This window comes from Mus caroli, chromosome 2 (assembly GCF_900094665.2).
Source record: "Mus caroli chromosome 2, CAROLI_EIJ_v1.1, whole genome shotgun sequence".
NCBI classification, from domain to species: Eukaryota; Metazoa; Chordata; class Mammalia; order Rodentia; family Muridae; genus Mus; species Mus caroli.
Genome location: NC_034571.1, coordinates 22,099,052 through 22,119,581, shown reverse-complemented (window position 1 = coordinate 22,119,581; position 20,530 = coordinate 22,099,052). Strand labels below are relative to the sequence as shown.

The window sequence follows — 20,530 nt, the reverse complement described above, 5'->3', positions numbered from 1 at the left end:
CAGTTGTTGGCCTGCAGGCACTGGCCTTGCCTCGATGAGCGAGTCTCTTTGCTGTTGCCCTCCTGCCTTCTCTCAGTTAGGTCTGAGGCTTGAGGATGTACCATATGATGGTAACAACTCCTTAAATCACAGTAAAATTAGCAAACGTAATGCTTTTGTAATCAGTGCATAAACATATATCTAAAAGCCAGTTAGTAGCTCACGCCTTTTTTCCCAGCACTCAAGTGACAGAAGGGGAAGATCTCTGTGAGTTCAAGGCCAACTTGATCTACAGAGGGAGCTTCAGGATAGCTAGGGCTACACAAAGAACCCCTGTCTTGAAAAAACCAAGACAGACTGGGAACAAGCAATATCCTATCAGATAGAAAGAGAGAGCAGACAAACAATATACCATCCAAAGAGGAAGAAAATGACCAGGGTTCTCTTAGCTACTTCCTCTCCAGTATTATGAACCAGCCAGTAGGCTGCATGTCATCAATGCCTGTGATAGGTTCTTGTTCCTATCTATATACCTTGTAGGGCAGTTGATTAGAGGTAGTAAAAGCGGCTGTTGGAACTGAAGAATTGTAGAAAGAGGATAAGTATGTGGGTAGTGTCTTCTGGAGGGCTATTGTGCTCTTGATAACTTGGTAATATACCGTACCCAGCAGTCTCCCTGTCCGATGTCATAAAATAGCCACCTGGTATCCCCCTAGTTCTTGAAGAAGCCCCAGTTCTAGGCTGATCTTAAGGTTGAATTCATTTTCTTAAAGGACTGCCTGAGGCAGGGCATGTGTTGGTATGGGACTTTGACCATGCTTTGTGGACTTTGTCACAGGGTCACAGCTCTCTGTGCTGCTTTCAGACCTTGGTAGGTAGTGGCGATTTTTCTCAGCATCTCAGAGGATGGTATCTTCTTTCTTAGCTGTTCCCTGGCCGGCCACCAGTCAAGAAGCTGTTGGAGACACTGCAGGAGTGGTTGGCCAATCTCCCCCTGGACAAGATTCCATATAATGCCATCCTAGACCTAGTCAACAACAAAATGCAGGTGAGTCCCCACTATGTCTAGTGCACACACTGCTATTTCCTTCACTTCCCAGGTTTCTTCCTGCTGCTCAGGCCTGACTGGGACCCAGAATCTGCAGAAAGGAAGAGTACATCTACCCACCCATGGTGCCTTCCTGGCTTTGCTGCTAGTACTTGGTACCACAGCACGAGCCTCATCTCCCTGCTTGGAGAAACCCATTTCCCCATGTAGAAAAGCCCCAGGCCCCCAAGTAGAGAAGCCTCATGATTTTTTCTGTTCCTATTTCTGTGATGACTTCATGCCCACATCCTTACCTCAGTGATGCTGCTAGGTTACACTGAAGGCTTCAGGGTAAGGACAGCCCAGCAAGAACATGCTGGGAGAGCTGCCTTCAAACCATACAGCACCTACAGCTTTCGGCTTTCGGTTCTTACATTGTTGTTTGATTCATCCCTCCCTCCCTCCCTCCCTCTCTCCCTCCTTCTCTACTCCCTTCCTCCCTTCCTTTCCTTCTTCCTTTCTTTCTCTCTCTCTCTCTTTCTCTCTCTCTCTTTCTTTTTTAAGATAATGGTTCTCATGTAATCTAGACTAGCCTCAAACTCAAGATTCTCCAGTTTTAGCCAATTATCTATCCTTAATCCAAGTGCTAAAATTATTGGTGTGCAGTGAGAAACTTTGATAAATACATACCCTTGGATGATCATCTCCCCATTCAAGGCCAGAAGCATCCTGCAGCTAGTGTTAATATTAACATTTGTCTTGTATTCTTTGTGGATGTTTTCTCCTCAGATTTCTGGAGTCTTTCTTACCAGCCACGTAAAGTGGGTGGGATGTCAAGGAAGTCGACTGGAGTTGAGGGGCTACCCATGCTCCCTCTGGAAACTGTTTCACACTTTGACGGTTCAGGCCTCCACCCATCCAGAAGCACTGGCTGGCACAGGTACCCATCACCTAACCAAGCTGGCACTAGTGGCCTTCTGTGTTCACTGTCTGGTTGGAGTGCACGACCTGTGCAGCATAAACACCCACGAGACAAAGCCTTGATATGTATGAGGTGCCAGTCACCTAGATGTCGGGTCAGGGGACATACTAAGTATAGAGGTGAGCATCTCAGAATACAAACACCACAAGCATAGCCTCTCTGTGCATGGAAGGCTGGAGGGAGACTTCTGAATCCTTTGCCACAGCAGCCTTACTTTAGAAAAAAATCAGAGGGCAGAGCAGCCTCTATGGTTTTGTAGTGTACTTTGTAGTGTAAACTCACCTTGGTTTACTCAATAAAATAAGGCAAGTGAACCCTGTTTACTGAGATATATCATTTATCATTTGTTCTAGAACAATTTAGCCTCAAGTTGAGCAGCTAGAGTTTCTTTGGGTCAGGAATCTTAGAGTGTGGTTTAACCTGGGTCCTTGGCTTCTGTATAATGAAATCAAATTCAACTTGAGATAGATCCACTTCCAAGCTTCCTGATTGCCCACTGGCCGCTGCCCCAAGGCCTTCAGGTCCCTTCTGTGTCCTGGCTAGAGGGTCCTCATCCATTTCTCTGAGGCCTGCTCAAATCTTAGCAGCTCACTTAATAAGCGGGAGCCAGTGGAAGAGCGGCGCTCATAACTTCTGTCATCTTGGTCTCACTCTGCTCCCTTGGGAACAAAAACCCATGAGTTTTCAGAGTCAGGGACTGGGCACAATCCCAGGGTTACCTTTCACAAGGAGTAAAAACTATAAAACCTGAGGATAGGGACTGATAACTGCCAGTAGTTCCACAATTGCAAAATGAGAAGTATATCTACTCTCCTCTTCAAGGCTTTAGCCTGTATTGAAATTTTTATCTACTCTGGATGTGGCCGTGTGGGTACTTTACGGTCCATCAGGCCCCTGCAGCTGTAGAGCAAGTGTCTGCCCTTCAGCTCTTATGCCTCAGTCTGTCTGACCTACATGTGTCCAGCCACGTTGATACCAAGCCATAGTGGAGTCCATGAGATCCCGAGTGCCTTCCAGTAGCATCATAAAGTTCCCCTGACTCTGTGGTGTTGTCACACACCTACCACTTTGCTTGCTTATGTTAGATGGGTGCACACTTGGGTCTGGCTGGGCTGCAGGATTCTTTGATTCCTCCTGTTGCTTGTGTAAGTGTGTGGTGGTATGGCCATCCAGGGGAAGGCTTGGATTAACTAGCTCCTACAGACTAGCTTCAGCTTCCTACTAGGTGGCAACAAAGATCAGGAAGGACCCTAAGGGCTTTGACAGGCTGTCATTCAAAGCTAGAAAGATAGACTCACTTCATTATAGAAGCACCCAGCTTCTATAACTTTACAAAAGGGTATACCCAGGATATGGGGAGGTTGGTCAGTCTCAATCTCACACCTCTATTAGAATCAGAAGAAAGAGGAGCACACAGCGGGGAGGCGCCTCAGAAACAATCCAGACACTAGGATCAGACCCATAGCACTATGTGACTTAATGCATCAGGACTACTCCTAAAACAGGCTGACTCCAGAGGTCTCTTGTCTATGCAGAAAAAGGAAACGAGTGCTCATCCACCGTGCTCCTGCCACGCTAGCTCCTCAGCACACTGCTGATGTGTGCTCAACAAAGAGTGCTTAAAGAAAGTTTGAGGTCCTAGGACACACTTGATGTCTGCATGACAGACATCAGGCTGGCAGCTGCAGCAGTCTGTCCTCTTGAACACAGCCTGACACAGCCCTAAGGAGAGTAGTCCCCTGCCAATGGAATTGGGTCAAGCGAGGAGCAGGATTAAATCTTTGAGGTTTTCTTTTCTCGAAGCTGATTTAAACCCGTCTACTAAAGTGCTGCCTGCATTGTCTAACCCTCCCCCAGGTAGTGGTTTATGGTTCGTGTCCACTTTAAAGATTAAGGCTGGAGCAAGCAGAGGTTTGGTGGGCAAGAGGAGGGATTACTGTGATGTGAGGCAGATGTTTGAAGATCTGGTAGGGAGAGGAGGCCAGGCAGGCTGGTTACAAGACTAGCAACAGTGTCTCACAGCAGGCATTGCCCTACTACTGGTGGGTGCAGTCAAAGTCAGCAGGAACAGTGATGCTGGTTTTGACTCGTGGATACAAAGGCCCCAATGTAACTCCTCACGTCCAGGATCGTCTGTGGACAGGTCCCTGGGTCAGGGTGTATGAGAAGGTTGCCGTGGGTGGAAAGACTCCTTCCCTCTTGGGAGATGCACTCTCTGCTCAGTCACTTTGTCTATGGGGCTCATCCCTTATTCGCATGCTTACCTCTGTTGGGCTGCAGCCCATTCCTGTTGCTTGGCTTGTTTGTCTCTGGCTGCTTGCTTCTGCCTATGGGATAGATTGCTTTCTGAAAATGCTGTTTACCTGTCAGGTCTGCTGCTTCTGTCCTGTAAGCCTTCTGTTTTGCTAGGAACCATGGCCCTAGATGCTGGACTTTTGTATTTTAAAATCAGCTAGGTTGTGGTGCATGCTTTTAATCTGAGCACCAAGGAGACAGGCAAGTGAATCTCTGACTTTGAGACTAGCCTGATCTACCGAGTAAGTTCTAGGACAGCCTGGGCTGTACAGGGAAACCCTGTCTTGTAAAACAAAACAAATAAAAAGACAAACTCACCAGTAGTTTTATAATCTTGTAATTCCAATACTCAGAAGGCTGAAGCGGGACAGCCTTGAGTTCAAGGCCAGCCTGAGCTCTATTGCAAGTTCTAGGCTAGCCAGGATGACATAGTACGAGCCTGCTTCCAAAAATCAAAACAAACAAAAGAATAAAACTCACCATTTGGAGATGCTCAGTCCTTCTGAAAGAGTGCAGCCCTTGCCAGCCTGCCTCCCTGTCGGCCTCCGAGACAGAACCTTGGCAGCCGGCCAGTTGGTAACTGTTGCTGCCCATCTGTTCAGGGGAGATTGTACACAGCCATATTTGCTCATGGATCTAGTGGATTCTGAAGCAGGATGGCCCCGGGCTCAGAGTTGAGAGCCTCACCTCCACAAGTGTCACTTTTAGGAGTTACAAAGTAGGCAGTACACACAGCTGGCAGACTGGCAGATCCAAGGGAAAACACACTCTTTGGGGTTAGGTTGTTTTGTGGGTCATGAGGTCAAGGCCAGAGACAACCAGGAACAAACATGGTGAGGAATGTTAACACAGTCCTTTTAAAGCTTATGGGGATCGAGGCTGGGTTACTGGGCTTGTTCCTCTTGGACCTGACACTCAACTTTCAGAATGCCCAGTGTGACAGCCACTGTCCCCATGCACTGGGGGCAGCATTCACCACCGCAGTCATACTGTGGTACCTGGGGAACCCGTCCTGGGGCTTCTCGTGGGGCCACTCCACACTCTCAGATGCTCTTTCTGTTGGTTTGGCGACCCAGAGGCTGGCAGCACTGATGTTCTGCCTTTCCTTGTGCAGGCTTTGAAGGCGACCCCCAGGCAGTGCTGCAGACCATCAGGAGATACATTCACACATTCTTTGGGTGCAGAGAATGTGGTGAACATTTTGAGGAGATGGCTAAGGAGTCCATGGATTCTGTGAAAACTCCAGACCAAGCTGTTCTCTGGCTTTGGAGAAAGCACAACATGGTAAACAGCCGCCTGGCAGGTAAGAGGCCTGCATGTTCCTTGCTCTTCCCACACTTGCGCACATAACCTTGAGCCTGGACCTGGAGGGTCCGACCCAAGGGTGCCTTAGACAGTGTGTTTGAGGACAGTAAGTTCCCTCTTGCTCCTGCTTGCCCAGGGTGTCTCAGAGCACTGTGTCCTGTTGGCTTTGGAGCCCCTGGCCCTTGTAGACACAGATGGGTCTCTTTCTTCACCCGTATCTCCCTCCAGTGCCACCCCTACAGCTTTACCACAAGTAATTATGAACTCTGGAGGGGGTGGGGCGAACCTATAGCAATTTTGCTAAACACTTTTATTATCTTTAAAATCTGTTCTCAGGGACTGGAGATTTAGTTCAATTTGTAAAGTTCTTGCCATGCAGACAAAGATCTGAGGATCTGAGTTTATCTATTAAAAACATAACCTGGGCGGGCTGGAGAGATGGCTCAGTGGTTAAGAGCACCGACTGCTCTTCCGAAGGTCTTGAGTTCAAATCTCAGCAATCACATGGTGGCTCACAACCATTTGTAATGGGATCTGATGCCCTCTTCTGGTGTGTCTGAAGACAGCTACAGTGCACTTAGATATAATAATAAATAAATCTTAAAACAAAACAAACCATAATCTGAGTACAATAACACAGAGCTACACTCTGGTGCTGGGGAGGTGGAGAGGATCCCTGGAGCTTGCTGGCCAATCCAGCACAATCCATTCTGCAAACTCCAGGTTAAAGGACAAAGCCTGTTTGAAACCATGAGAGCATCAGAGAGTAACTGAGGAAGATGCTCTTGCCTTGACCCTTTCCAGAGTGCACACATAGCACATGCACACAGACATACGCGCGCGCGCGCACACACACACACACACACACACCTCAGATTGCTAAGCAAACCTCACATGTGATTTTGTTTTAAGAAAACAAAATAGAGGGTCCATGTAGTCTGTCAGGGTTAAGTAATTCCCACTATTCTAAAATCAATGGCAGATTAAAATTAGGCTTAAGAGTAATTCTACTGAGAAATGAATTTAATAGAGATGAATGGAAAATGTCACTAAACTCTTGGTTTTTGTTTAATCTGCTGTATTATAAAGCATATTACAACTAAAGCACTAAAGAAAATTGGTTTTTCTTGGCACCAAGAGCAGACGGTGCCTTTCGTGTGGAGGATTTACTTTGCCTCAAGGCGCTGGTGTAGTGGCCCTTAGATAGGGATTTCTCTCTAATGCCTTCCCTAGCTCCCTCCCACCAGGCGCCTGGCTCTGAGGCAGCCAGAACAAGACACCAGCTGCGCTTTGCCCAGTCCAGGGGCCCTGTTGTCCCCACCACAAGTGCCCACATCATTAGGCCACAGCGGGAGGGGCTGTATAGCCTGGTGTAATGTTGCTCCTAAGATTCCTCACCTGCTCAGCAGTCCCACCAACCAGCCTAGGGGTTGGGTCTCTACCTCTTTGTCAGACCGTGCTTTGTGTTAGTTAGAAGACTCCTGGTATGTGTCTCAGAGTGTTCATCCTCATGTACTGGCTGACTCCCTCCAGCCAGGGCTGGCTGGCCTTCGCCTTGTCTTCTCACCCTGTGTGTAGCACCTATAACACACACACAAATAGTCCTGCTTTTATTAACTCTGTACACACCACACTCTGGAGCAGAGGGGCACAGGGTAATCACAGCAGAGCAGTGCGCACTTCCATCTCTGGGGAGGGATCAAGGGAACAGTAGGGGACAGGGAAGCCCCAGGCAAACACCTTGGGAGAATCATGTTTCTGAATGGAAGCATGTTTCAGCTGGGAAACACACAGGAGCAGTGCCTGGTGGCTTCTGGTGTGTGCTTGCCAATACAGATGTGGGGATGACCTGGGAGGTGGCAAGACTCAAGGGGGACCTGTTTCCACTTAGGAGACAGGTTCATATGTATGTACTGCAAGATGTCCTGGTTTGTCTAAACATGAATTCCCCTACTGGAGTCAAGTCCAAGGTCTTTAGGAATCTTCAGGGCCTGGGGGTCAGGGAAAGGTTCTAGAGTGTGGAAAAATACATGAGTAGGTAGTGTTTGGGGCAGAGGAAGGGGGGTGCTTCCACCAGCCAGAGTGCTCAAGGGCTTTGTGAGGTTATGGATCTCAAGGGCACTTTAAGACAGACACAAGCCAGCCATGGTGGTATAAGCCACAGGCAGATCTCTCTAATTTCAAGTCTAGCCTGGTCTATAGAACAAGTTCCAGGACAACCAGAGCTACACAGAGAAGCCCTGTCTCAAACAAAATAGGACACAGAAGTGAGAACTTGATGGACCCATGCAGGAGGGAAGGTCTAGGTGAGTCATAGAGTCTAGTTCCTTGAGAGGCAAGTAGAGCCCAGAATACAGTGTACCTCCTTTGTATGCATGGCTTGCCAGAAAGAAGAGGGCATTTGGATGCCCAGGAGTGGTGGAGGGAGGAAAGCTGGGACAGTTAGTGTGCTAGGTAGGATGAGACATACTAGCATCCTGTGGCTGAAAGGTTTCTCTGTGGTTCTCTCTTTGCCTCCCTTCTAGGCCATTTGAGTGAGGATCCCAAGTTTCCAAAGGTCCCATGGCCCACTCCAGACCTCTGCCCAGCCTGCCATGAGGAAATTAAAGGCCTGGACAGCTGGAATGAGGGCCAGGTGCTTGTGTTCCTGAGACAGCACTATAGCAGGGACAACCTGGTGGACACATACTCTGTGGACCAGGGCAGTCCTGGCGAGTGGGAGGCCCAGGGCAGAGAGCAAGAAGAAGGCAAAGGTCTTAACCCCTCAGGGAAGTCCTGGAGACACCATGACACTGGGAGTCTCCATCCACCCCATATCCTGGGTCCCAGAACTGACCTTTCCAAGAGCCTGCACCACAGGCTGGACCTAAGACTCCAGAGCCCTCAGGGGCCCCAGGCACTTAAGGAGGCCAAGGCAGTTGTGCCCTTCCTTGGGGTTGGCTTCTCCAGTCTGGACATGAGCCTCTGCGTGGTGCTCTACGTGGCCTCCTCCTTGTTCCTGATGATCATGTACTTCTTCTTCAGAGTGAGGTCCAAGCGATGGAAAGTTCGGCTCTACCACCCAGCTGTGTAGAGAACCTGGGGCAGTCATGGTGACACAGACGAAGCTTTTGGACCACCCACACACCTGCAGCTTTAATGTTGGGATCAGGGATTTTGCAAATGTGCCCAGCATGGTGTCTGGAGGAGCATGTTTTCTTTTGTTTTTTCGTATGGAACATATTTGCCTTGCTGGTACCTTGTCCTCACCTTCCCAGCCTCCATGTTAGACTAGTGTGTATTTGGCCCTGTACGCTAGAAGGGGGCAGGTCCAACCCACAGCCACACAGCCTTCCATGAAGCCTCACATCTACATTTGTTACCTTCCCACCCACCCCCTCTCTCTGGGTGCAGCATCCAGAGATGAGCAGCCACAGCACAGAGGCCTCTACAGACAGCACACACCCTGCCACAGATGTGGGCTGTGTTCCTGCATAAGCCAAAAGTGCTTTCATGGGGGTTCAGGGTGCTCTGAACTTGAACAAGGAAGTCTGATCACCTTGTGGGGTACAGGGCCTAGAGACCACTAAGTTATGTTGTGGCTTCCCTGCGTCTTAAATACCCATGTCAAGCTGTAGTGCAGTCTTGGTCCCTGTGGGGCAGTGCAGTCTCCAGGAAGCCTCTAGAGACCCTGTCATGTCTTTCATGTACACTACAGAAGACACTGGTGGTGGCATGGGATGCTACCCCTGCGTACTTAGTCTCCTGGCCTTGAGGGTAACTTAAAAACAACAACATCAACTTAAATACATTTGTAAAATCTCAATGGTAAACTTGTGCCTAAAGACTTTTAAGAAATGGACTAAGTCTACATTTCTGGAAACATTCTTACTGAGACCCTTCATAGCTCAGGAGCTTCTTTTTATTTGGATAAAGCAAGCTAGTCTGTGTGTGTATGTGTGTGTGTGTGTTTGTGTGTGTGTGTATGTGTGTGTGTGTGTCTGTGTGTGTGTGTGTGTCTCCGTGTGTGTTTGTGTGTGTGTGTGTGTGTATGTGTGTGTGTGTGGTGAGAGCGCATGTGCGCATGTGTGTGCATGTGTGTACATTCCACTTTGCATATTCTATTTTTTATATTTGCATCCTTCCCAATGACAGTTGGTCACATGGGTACCATTTAAGACCCTGTATTATCGATGTCCCTGCTGCCACTTAAGAAAATGGACAGCTGTCTCCTTGGGCTGTTATTAACCCTCCTTTCATCACATGGCAGGGTCAGTTCTGAGAGCCAGACCTTGGCTGGGGCAGATGGCCAGACTCAGCCATGTGAACCTCCTGCCTCACTTCCCTGTGGAGGAAGTTTCTTCTTTGAAACCTGGAGTCCTGTGCTTAAAAACAAACAAACCCAGATCATCATTAGGTGTTTCCAAGGATGAACACTCCTGGTCTGTCAGCTTGAGAATTGGGCCTATTTAAGGACAGCTCCAGTGAAATGTCTGAGCCCAAAGGGTGGCCCTGAGGCTGCCACAGCACCCCACAGTGCCTGACGTGGCTGCTGTTTGCAGAAGCCCACTCTGGGCAGATCCTACTTTCAGCTGCTCTTGTACAGACCCAGGTCATCCCTTCTGGGGGACAAGCTTACCACGGACATCCCTGTTTGAACTGTTTATTCTGCAGTGAAAAGGCTTGCATTCCTCCAGGGACCCACCTTTGGGCCAAGTGTAGGTCTGTTTTAAAGTCTGAAGTTTTATGAGAGGTATTAAGATTAATATCTAGAATAGTTCAGTAATTTAAATGTTTATTTATTTTTTAATGAAAAGATTTTGAGTAAAAAGCAATTGGCATGAAAATGTCAATGAAATTTCTTAAAGAAGGGGTACATTTTGTATTTAAGTAAACTCTAATGTGCACATTGTAAGAATAAAGAAATTTGACATTTAGTAAAGTTGTTTTCAGTTTTTTTTTGAAATGTGAGCAGCTTTATGTAAAGCTGGATTCAGGGAATTCTCCAAACCCTTTTCTCCCATCTAGTTTGCAGACACAACGCTGAGGTTCTAAGAATTTTTTGTATAAATAAACTAGAGGCGTTCGGGAAGACAGCCTAGAGGTCAGGCAGAAAGTGAAGTGAGAATGGACTATGCTGAGAGCTGCATCCTCAGACTGTCTCTGAACCCACAGAGCCTGGGAGGACCAGCCAGTCAACCTAGAAAGCTGTTGAGCCTCTCGCCAAATTTCCCTCCCATCTGTGCCCAGCCTGGGGCAGATTGCCCTGCAGGCACCTGGGAACTTCTGCTCAGGACCCCTTCAGCTCTTCAGTAGCTGGTGGGTTTGCATACATGACCCTTTTCTGGAAGTAGGGGTTGGAGAAAAGGGACTAAAATCTGCCTTCAGAGTACTGGATGCAGGTGGTTGAGTTCGTAGTTGGAGGCTTCTGACCTGTGCCTGCAAGCAAAAGGCCTTTGGGCCCAGAATCTATTCCACCGAGTGGGTGAGGAGCGCAGTCCCAGGCTAACAGCTCAGAGGCTCCCAAACCCAAGTACTATGAACGTGGCACCTCTAGCCAAGGCCCAGAGCCCGCGACAGAGCAAGTTGGAGCCACTATGCTACTCTGTAATAGGTAAAGGAAGGTTCTGAGAAAAGGCTACCTCGAATTATAAACTAGTCAGACCCAGCCCTAGAGTGACGCCAGCCTGACTCCGCCTGCCCAGGCCTGGAAGGGGCCAAGGGCGGGGACAGAGGAGGGGCGGGGCAGGCTTGTGAAGGTCCCCAGCACGCTGGTGCCTCCTTCAGCACCGCGGACAGCGCCAGCCCAGCGAGTGGGCCAAGGCCTGAAAGAGGTCCAGCACTCCAGGAACACCCGGCAGGAACCACTGGATTAGTGACTGCCATGCTGCTAGAAACAGAACTCGATTGCCACCGAGAGAGGCCCGGTGCCCCTGGAGCTTCTGCCCTCTGTACCTTCAACAGGACTCCAGGTAAGAGCCATTGCAACCTACAGGTCTCCATGCCAGGCAGGAAGAAGAGAAGAGACAGAATGCAGAGGGGTGACTAGGAGGGAGTGGCTGCGGAGAAAAAAGTACAAGGTGACCGCAGGCAGGAGAACAGGAAAGCTACAGGGTCAGCAGTGACCAGAAAGGCCTGGGGCTGGCCCTAGAGATTGAATGTCCCACAGCTTCCAGAACTGCTTTGGCTTGCAGCAAGAATCCCCAGGCCAAGTCTCCCGCTTGAACTCTGATTCCCCAAGGGCCATTTCACTGCCATGGACGTTGGGAAATAATGGAGGCATTGTTGGCGGCAAGCCAGATGCCCAACAGTGTGGAGCCGCCCCTTCCCTAGTCTAGCCATACATGGCCCCCGCCCCACTGCCTCTGCAGCAGCTGACACTCAATGGCCCACATCTCAGCTCACCCAGCACCCATTTCACTCCAAGCTAGTGTTCCCTGACCTCGGAATAACAAGTACAGAGCAACATGAAGGGACGGCTGCAGGCACAGGGCTCTTTCCGAGGCAGCAGCTGCGCTGGGACCAAGTGGAGAATCCTGCGTTCTTTCATTCATCCTTCCCATTCTGGGGTCTGATCGGTCACAGTCCTAGGGATGGATGCAGAACAGGACAAGAAGAGGAACCAGGAGGGTGGCAGCAACCTGCTGATTCTGCAAACAGTTCTAGGGTGTCCCTGATCGTTACCAGGGCACTAGCACTATACCCTGCTGGATTCTAGTTCCTACCAGTAACTGCATAGGTCTGGCGCTGTCTCCTGGCTGGGTAGTTGGAGCCCTCAGTGAGGGCTCACGCAAGGATAGGATGATGGGTTCTGATGGGCTCACCTGTTCGAATGGGGATGAGATGTGGAAATCCAGGTGCAGGGATTGTTCTAAGGAATTGGGGTGGGAAAGTAAGGCTAGATCTCAGGGCTTCCGCAGCTCAACCCTTTTCTGGCCTAGAGTCTTGGTGTGTTCCCGCAGAGGACACCGGATCTGAGGTCCTAAGAATCGTTCCTTCTCGATGCACTGGCTCCAGGAGGCACTTCCAGTGGTGGGGTCCAGCGTGTCAGAGTTGGGGGACCTTCAAATCGAGCTCCTCGTAGCTCTACTGTGGCTTCTTTGCCCCCACGTTCCCTCGCGATGGCTATCAGGTTGCCCTTTTGCTGACCAGGTGTGGTCTCAATGCTGTCCAGCTCCGGTTCAGAGTCTAAACGTGAGCAAAGAGAACGGAGTTCCCTCCCTGCCACTTCCCTCGGGACCTCAGCCTTCCGGGAGGCTTAGCGAACTTGCTTGGGGCAGGGGTGAGCATCTGTAGGAAGCCTTGAGTGGTTACTGCGCTGTCTCCGTCCTCGGGAAGTGCAAGCCAGACGGCTTCTAGGCACCTCGGTTCCACCGGCTGAAAGGCGCACAGTCTCCAGTGGCCTCCAGTGGCCCCGGGAGCGTCTCTGCGACCCCCGGCCCAGCCCCGCCCCGCGGCCCCGCGGCCCCGCCCCCCGCCGCTCCGCCCTCCGCGGGCCCGAAGCTTGGCGCCCAGAGGCCTCCCGTGGGCACAGCGCCCAGCAGCGACACGAGTCTCTCCGACGCTAGCTCGGAGTCTCTGCAACTGTGGCCTCGCCAGACCCAGGGGAAGTTCAGGGTCGGAGGGCGGCAGCACCAGGCACCTGGCCCCATGGAAGCTCGCGGGGAGCTGGACCCGTCCCGGGAATCCGCGGGCGGAGATCTGCTGCTGGCGTTGTTGGCGCGAAGGGCTGACCTGCGCCGAGGTGGGTGCCCGACGGAGAGGCTGCACTGGACAGGTCCAGATGTCCTCGGCTTTTTCTGGCCCTTGTGCGGAGGCCAGCAGAAGCCAAGGTATCTGGACAAGGGTGTGTCTGAGGGGCTCTGACATGGCTAAGCAAAGGCATCTCAAACCTCCAAAGTGTGTGGCCCTCCTGGTGCTGTGTTGTCCTTGGTGATTCAGGAACGGTTTAGGAGTCCCTTTGCAGCTCTGAGCTGGCTGAGGCCCCTGAGCTGGAGGGAGCATGTGAAGATGTTTCAGGACTCAGGAATCAGGGAGCAGGAGTTTCTCCTTAGGAACTGCCTTCACTCAGTTCCTTTCCCCGTTTTCAGCGAGATCAGGGCCGGGTCATGCTGAACCACACATCTCCCCTGAGTAGAGTCTTAGTGTCTACACCGGCAGTTTACCGCTAGGCTGGTGGTCAAGACGCGATTACCGGGGACAAGCGGGACTTGTCAGGGCCCCCAGTTTCTTGATCGTACCAGTCTTTTTGCAGGGCTTTGGTTCTGGGGAATAAGAGCGCTCTCCGCGTTTTCAGGCTGAGAGTATAACACGATAGGAAAAGAGAAAGTTAGGCTTGCAGAAGATCTATCGAAACAAGTGGGAAAAGGATTCTATGCAGACTGGGGGTATCGGATATGGCCTACTTGCTTATTTATTTATTTATTTATTTTCCAATGGTTTATGGGATGGGTTACCCGCAGGAGCTGGGAGGAAGAGACGGGAGGGGGGATGAGAAAGGGAGGGAGGAAGGCTTGGTAAGCTAGGCTCCAGAGAGAGCTCTGTGAGGCTTGCTAGAGCGCTGGTGGCTCCCGAGGCTCCACTGGGCCCTCCAACTCTGTGTAGGAAACTGTACTGAGACTGGAGTTCACCATGCCACGTAAGCAAGAGGAGATCGAGGGTGGCTTCACTGGGAGGCTTGACGGTGGCGACGGCTTTTGTAGGAAGCGGGCCTTCCCCCCCCCCCCGCCCCCCACCCCTGTGGACTTCCTGGCCGAGGCGCTGTCCGTGCCTGAGTGCTGAATGTGCAGTGTTTGGCCTGTCTAGCCACCTCACTCTCTTCTGGTTATCCTTGTGGCCTTAAGACGGCTCTGGTGGTGCTCTGCTACAACTACAGTCGATCTCCACGTCCACACTTGGAGATGTGGTTTTGCTCAGGGTGGGACAGCATCCATCGCAGGCTTGTGCCCAGTGCTGGAGGGAGGTGGGGCAGTCCCTTTCTAATTCCTCCCACCAGCGGAGGCCAGCCTGGAGCTTGTTGTTTGCAGCTAGAGATGCAGACACTTGTGTGGGTGTGAAGCGAGTGGGCCCTGGGTGCTGCACATGCGTCTCCTTTTTCTAGTAACCTTTCCTAAATGACGGGGATCTCCTTATCCCAGGAACCAGCCTTATGCCACCAGCCCCTAAGACGAGGAGATTACACCTTTAGATTTTTCCCACCCAGTTTCCCTGAGGCCTGCAGTATTTGGGGGATGAGAGCTCAGATGTTAGAAGAATTGGTGGTGTAGAGAGTTGAAGTCGCCTACTGTGCACTGCAGCTCACACCTTAACAGCAGATCTCTCACATATACATACATACATATATACATACATACAAACATACATACTTATGAAAGCTTATGTGTGTGTTCAAAAAAACATAGCCAATGAACTCATAAATACCTGCTGCTATTCAAGTGAGGACAGTATCCACTTATTCATACCTCAGGCAGGGGCCAGCGCTGGACAGCCTCACTTTGCTGGAACTCTGCAAAGGCGATGAAGTTCCATGTGTGGTCTTTTTCACTTTGCTGGAACTCTGCAAAGGCGATGAAGTTCCATGTGTGGTCTTTTGCCCTTGCTGATAAGGGCATGTTTTCTTTCTTTCTTTCTTTCTTTCTTTCTTTCTTTCTTTCTTTCTTTCTTTCTTTTTTCTTTTTTCTTTTTTCCTCCGGCTTTCCAGATCACCCCAAGAGTAGGGTTTTCGTTTGAGATGGACATGACCTGTCTGGCATTGGCACTTTGTAGAGCTTACAGGATAGCCCAGTCACTTTCCTGCTGTGGACACCTCTCTATACCTATTTCACTTTCCCTTGGCTGCAGTAAGACTGAGGGATGCTACAGGATACAGTACCTGAGCACTACTCTCACTGGGGAGCCCGGTGGCCCCAAATGCTGACAGGAGACAGTGGCAGAAAAGCCGATCCTTGCACAGCCCTAAGGCCTGCAGGCTGACCCAGCTGACGAGAAGGCCATCGCTCATCGTTTGTGGTCCCATGACCTGGCTTATTCTTGTATCCACAGAGATCCCTATGTGTGCAGGCTGTGACCAGCACATCTTGGACCGTTTCATCCTTAAGGCTCTGGACCGACATTGGCACAGCAAGTGTCTCAAGTGCAGTGACTGCCACGTCCCTCTGGCTGAGCGCTGCTTCAGCCGCGGGGAGAGCGTCTACTGCAAAGACGACTTCTTTAAGTAAGCTGGCTGGGCTGCTGAATTGCTTTCATAGCTCGGGGAAGAGTAGAAGGGGGCAGGGTTGGCAGAAAACAGGCTGGGGGTGAGCGCCATACCTAGGTCCCTACCCAAATAGGGCACCCTGAAGTCTGGCCAAGCTCAGGTTTGGGTTTTCCGTGACATCTTTAAAAATATTTTTTAATTTTATGTGCATATATGTGAGTGGTTACATATTCATACTGTGCACCACATACATTCCCGGTGTCCTCAGAAGATTGAAAGGGCATCGGATTCCCTGCAACTGGAATTACAAATGACTGTAAGCTGCCTTGTGGGTGCTAGGAATGGAGCTCAAACCCCCTGGAAGAGCAGTCAGTGTTCTTAACCACCCAGCCCAGACGAATCTGCAGCCCCAACATTATTACTTTTTACAGTAGTTTGTTTTATAATCCATAAAAGCAGTTGTTAGGTTAAAACAAAATTAACCCAAATTTGTAGAATTGTATGAGACTTACTCTCCCTCTTAAAATGTTTTTGTTCCTTAAATATCTGGGAAGTGGGAAGCTCGGGTTCTCGGAGCTGAGGGAACTGACCCAGGTAAAGTCATGGCCCTCTAGACCCATCTTTCCCAACAGCAAGAAGCAGGTTCTGCTACCCAAGGTACTGTGGCTCTGCCGAGGCTGCAGGGCAGGCGGGGCTGATGGAGTCTTCCTGACCGCACCTCGGGCGCTGGGAGCTGGCTGCTTTGAGACCCGCTCCAGGCGAAGGAGCCCCTCGGCTGAGTCGCACCCTGTGCATCCTGCAGGCGCTTCGGGACCAAGTGCGCCGCATGCCAGCTGGGCATCCCGCCCACGCAGGTGGTGCGCCGCGCCCAGGACTTCGTGTACCACCTGCATTGCTTCGCCTGCGTGGTCTGCAAGCGGCAGCTGGCCACGGGCGACGAGTTCTACCTCATGGAAGACAGCCGGCTGGTGTGCAAGGCGGACTACGAAACAGCCAAGCAGCGAGGTCAGTGGGCGGAGATGGCCCTCAAGGGCGATGAGGGAAACGCTCAGTCCTGGCGGCTGGGGACGGGAATTGGTTTGGTGCTGGGAGGTGGGGCGACCTGAAGCCCCAGGCAGACTGCTCTGGGGAGCCTGCAGTAGCAGTCACATCGGCGGAAACAGGAGGTTGCCCGCTTTGAGAGAATTAGCAGCCCAACATCCTTGACCATGAAGACCTGATTCACACAAACTCTTAAAATTTGGGGGTCGAGGACCGTGTATGGCAGCGATGCGCAAAGCTGCGGGTTCCTAATACAGAGCCCGTCTGCCGGCGCTCCGCGTTCTGGGAAGCGAGCGGGGCCACCGGCGGCCTTTGCTTGGGAGCCAGGGCCCCACGGGCATCCGGAGATCGTCGCGGGGCTCTTGGGGTGAAGCGCGGGGCGCAGGCTAGCGCAGCCGAAGCGGGCTGGCCGGCCTCATCGTTTGTCCCGCGCAGAAGCCGAGGCCACAGCCAAGCGGCCGCGCACCACCATCACCGCCAAGCAGCTGGAGACGCTGAAGAGCGCCTACAACACTTCGCCCAAGCCGGCGCGCCACGTGCGCGAGCAGCTCTCCTCCGAGACCGGCCTGGACATGCGCGTGGTGCAGGTCAGCGCTCGGCCGCCTCCCCCGGCCCCAGAAGGGCCACGCGCTCCGCGGGAAGCCGGGCGGTCACTCACCATCCCTACCCCCCAGGTGTGGTTCCAGAACCGCCGGGCCAAGGAAAAGAGACTGAAGAAAGACGCTGGCCGGCAGCGCTGGGGACAGTATTTCCGCAATATGAAGCGCTCCCGCGGCAGTTCCAAGTCCGACAAGGACAGCATCCAGGAGGGACAGGACAGCGACGCCGAAGTCTCCTTCACTGGTAAGTTGGTCGCGTTAACTCGGGCTGGCCTCGGGCCTGACTCCTCCGGCTGCCTCTCTGGGGACGATCCACTCAGGCTCCCTGTTCCTGAGGCGGCCGACCCGCTGCAACTCTGGAATTGTACAATACAAAGCGTCCTGAAGGCAGAGAAGATACTTCCATCCTCCTCTTTTTCTACACCAGGAACGCTGCTCACATCCCTTAATACCCACTTCTGTTTGGGGCTGTATTGACCTCGGTTACTAGCACAGCCCCTGGGCCCTTAAATTTTCTCATCTAAAAAATGGCTCCCTCTCATGTCCCCCTCCTCCAGGGTTGCCCCATCCTGGGCTCTAGCTGGGGTAGCAAGCCTCCTTGGGTAGCAGCTGAAGGGGCTCTGGGTAGTGGAGTGAGGGGGGCAGGCAGAAAGCAGGGCTAAGTTCTGGGAGTGCTGAAGAGACTGTCCCTGACCCACTTGTTCCTGTTTCTAAGACTGTCTCCTCTATTCAGTCAGGGTTCTGATAGAGGGGTGAGCTTCTCAGCCATGCTCTCTGTTTTTTTGTTTTGTTTTGTTTTTTGTTTTTATTGCAGATGAGCCGTCCATGGCTGACATGGGGCCTGCTAATGGCCTGTACAGCAGCCTGGGAGAGCCTGCCCCTGCGTTGGGCCGGCCTGTAGGAGGCCTGGGCAGCTTTACCCTGGAGCACGGAGGCTTGACGGGTCCAGAGCAGTACCGAGAGCTACGCCCAGGCAGCCCCTATGGCATCCCCCCATCTCCTGCAGCCCCCCAGAGCCTTCCTGGCCCCCAGCCTCTCCTCTCCAGCCTGGTATACCCAGACACCAACTTGGGCCTTGTCCCTTCAGGGCCACCAGGTGGGCCCCCACCCATGAGGGTGCTGGCTGGAAATGGGCCCAGCTCCGACCTGTCCACAGAGAGCAGTTCTGGATACCCAGACTTTCCTGCTAGCCCTGCTTCCTGGCTGGATGAAGTAGACCATGCTCAGTTCTGACTGAGGCCTCCGCTTCCCCTGGCTCTAACTCAGGGGTCTTGGTGCTGCCTCTGGGTGGATGGCTAGCCCCACCCCATGCTGTCCATTCCAAGGACCTCTGAGGGAAGGACAGGGTTCCCAAGTGAGAGAATAGGGACTGTCCCACTTCCAGGCTCTCTGGCAGCTCCCTGGGGATGAGGGACTCCAAAGTCCTTCCTTGGACACAAGGGTGGCCTGCCTGGTGGCTGTCCACAAGCCAGTGACCATTTCTTGTAAGCATTTCTCTTTCTTTACTGGCCAGTTAACCCTTGCTGCTATTTCCGACAGGGCAGGAGGCTAGGCCTACCTAATGTCCTGGCAGAAAACAACAGTAACACCTTGCTTCATCGCTTCTGATGGGGCTTGGTAGGAGACTGTGCTTGTGTCCTCCCTGGCCACTGACAAAACCTGGGAGCACACCTCTCCTCCCCACTGCTGCCAGCTCTCCCTCCCCGAGTCTCCAGATCATTCTGTTCTGGAATGCAGTGTGTTGGGGGAGTAGAGCTTTCTGGAGCCCCTTCTCCAAGGTGTAGCCTCTAAATGCGAGAACAATTCCCCTTCGGAGGCACAGCCTCCCTCGGGTGCAGAGCAGAATTGTGCACCGTGAACAGACACCTTTGCCAAACAGACTGTGGTCCCGAGCAGGGTCGGGGGTGGTTCTGCCAGCCCAGACCAGGAGATCTCCCCCACTGGAGGAGGCTGGGCTGGGGGTCCTCCCAACCCGATCTGTCTCAGACACAAAGCTTGACCATGTGAAAGTTAAGATCATTCCTGAAATTCCAGGATCTTGGCTACCTGTTGGTTCTGTAAACATCCTGTAACTTTTATTTATTCCCTGGTGATCCGCTCTTTCCAAGACTTCAATAAATTTGTCAGTTTCAGTGCTAGAAGGCTTGTGTTTTTAGTGAGCCTGGCTGAGATTGTTGCTGCGGTAGTGGTGTCCTCTCAGAGTGTAGTGGTGCTGGAGCCGCTAAAACGACCCCCCCCCCTCGGTCTCAATGTGGCATCTGCTCTCTCTGGTATTTTCCATTGAGCCCTGGAAATAGGCATGGGATTGACTATCCATTCACAGGGAGGGGAGGGTGTACTAGGGTCTCTACCATCTCCCAGGCCAAGATCTAGGATGTCCAGGGAGCCACCAAACACAGTATGAGTGCTCTGAGAAGGCCCTGGAATGACTCAAGCTCTCTGTAGTTTGGATTCCAGCCAGTCTTAACTGCCCTGCTAACTTGCTGTCTAACCTAGAGCCAGTGACTTGACTTCTGTGAACCCTAAACAGAAATGACCTTGAGAGAGATACCTAAAAGTCAAGGCAGGGCCGCCGTCCTGTGAGACTGTGTTCAGCAGAGACCAAGGGAAGCAACAGTGGTGGAAACACACTCCACCCTTCTGCAGGTCTGCAGGTCTGCAGGTCTGACCTCTCCTGAGGGTTTCCCTCCGGTAAAATGGGAGTCTGGACAGGGTTCTGGAGGAGGGGGAGGGAGAGGACAGATTGTTGCTGGTATGAGTGAGGGTGAGGCTTTCACTAGTATAGAAAACTATTGGTGTAGCCAAGCGGAGCTGCTTGAAACTGGGGATCCGCTCTCCCATTCTTGATCTCCATGGAACCTTGGGTCTCTTGAATGTTGTTACTGGGTGTTTTCAGGCACCCTGTGAATATCTCCAGCACCCACCCTTCTCACTAAGGAGACAGCCAGGCCCAAGAAAAGGTGCAAGGGAGACAGAGGCAGGAAATTGGCCCCAAAAGGGCAGAGAGGGAGGTTAAAGGACTAGCCTGGCATTCAGGGGGCATTCACAGACTATAGTGAGTCAGGCCTGGAAATTCTCCTGAAGTCTTCATTTCATAGAGCTGTCTCCAGACCCTTCCCACACTGATC

At 51.9% G+C, this 20,530-nt stretch overlaps 2 protein-coding genes across 4 annotated transcripts in view; both read left to right on the top strand.

Annotated features, from left to right (window-relative positions):
* Qsox2 (quiescin sulfhydryl oxidase 2) overlaps window positions 1–10,504 on the top strand; it is a 28,091-nt gene extending 17,587 nt beyond the window's left edge. The window contains exons 9-13 of one of the 2 annotated variants that reach the window (XM_021156469.2): window positions 905–1,027; window positions 1,796–1,946; window positions 5,398–5,586; window positions 8,114–8,299; window positions 9,838–10,123. In XM_021156469.2, the coding sequence (XP_021012128.1) occupies window positions 905–1,027; window positions 1,796–1,946; window positions 5,398–5,586; window positions 8,114–8,299; window positions 9,838–10,040 (852 nt within the window). In that variant the 3' untranslated portion in view covers window positions 10,041–10,123. Of the gene's footprint in view, window positions 1–904; window positions 1,028–1,795; window positions 1,947–5,397; window positions 5,587–8,113 lie in introns of both variants that reach the window. The other variant, XM_021156467.2, reaches the window with a different exon arrangement.
* Window positions 10,505–11,430: 926 nt separating this feature from the next.
* On the top strand, window positions 11,431–18,797 carry Lhx3 (LIM homeobox 3). 2 transcript variants are annotated; one of them, XM_021156471.1, is made up of 6 exons: window positions 11,431–11,539; window positions 15,609–15,780; window positions 16,565–16,767; window positions 17,239–17,390; window positions 17,478–17,646; window positions 18,217–18,749. In XM_021156471.1, the coding sequence occupies exons 1-6, from the start codon at window positions 11,452–11,454 to the stop codon at window positions 18,633–18,635; spliced, it is 1,203 nt and encodes a 400-aa protein (XP_021012130.1). In that variant the 5' UTR covers window positions 11,431–11,451; the 3' UTR covers window positions 18,636–18,749. The 2 variants fall into 2 exon arrangements, with proteins under 2 accessions (XP_021012130.1, XP_021012129.1); XM_021156470.1 differs by lacking the exon at window positions 11,431–11,539 and adding an exon at window positions 13,173–13,311 and having other exon boundaries at window positions 18,217–18,797.
* Window positions 18,798–20,530: the final 1,733 nt, after the last annotated feature.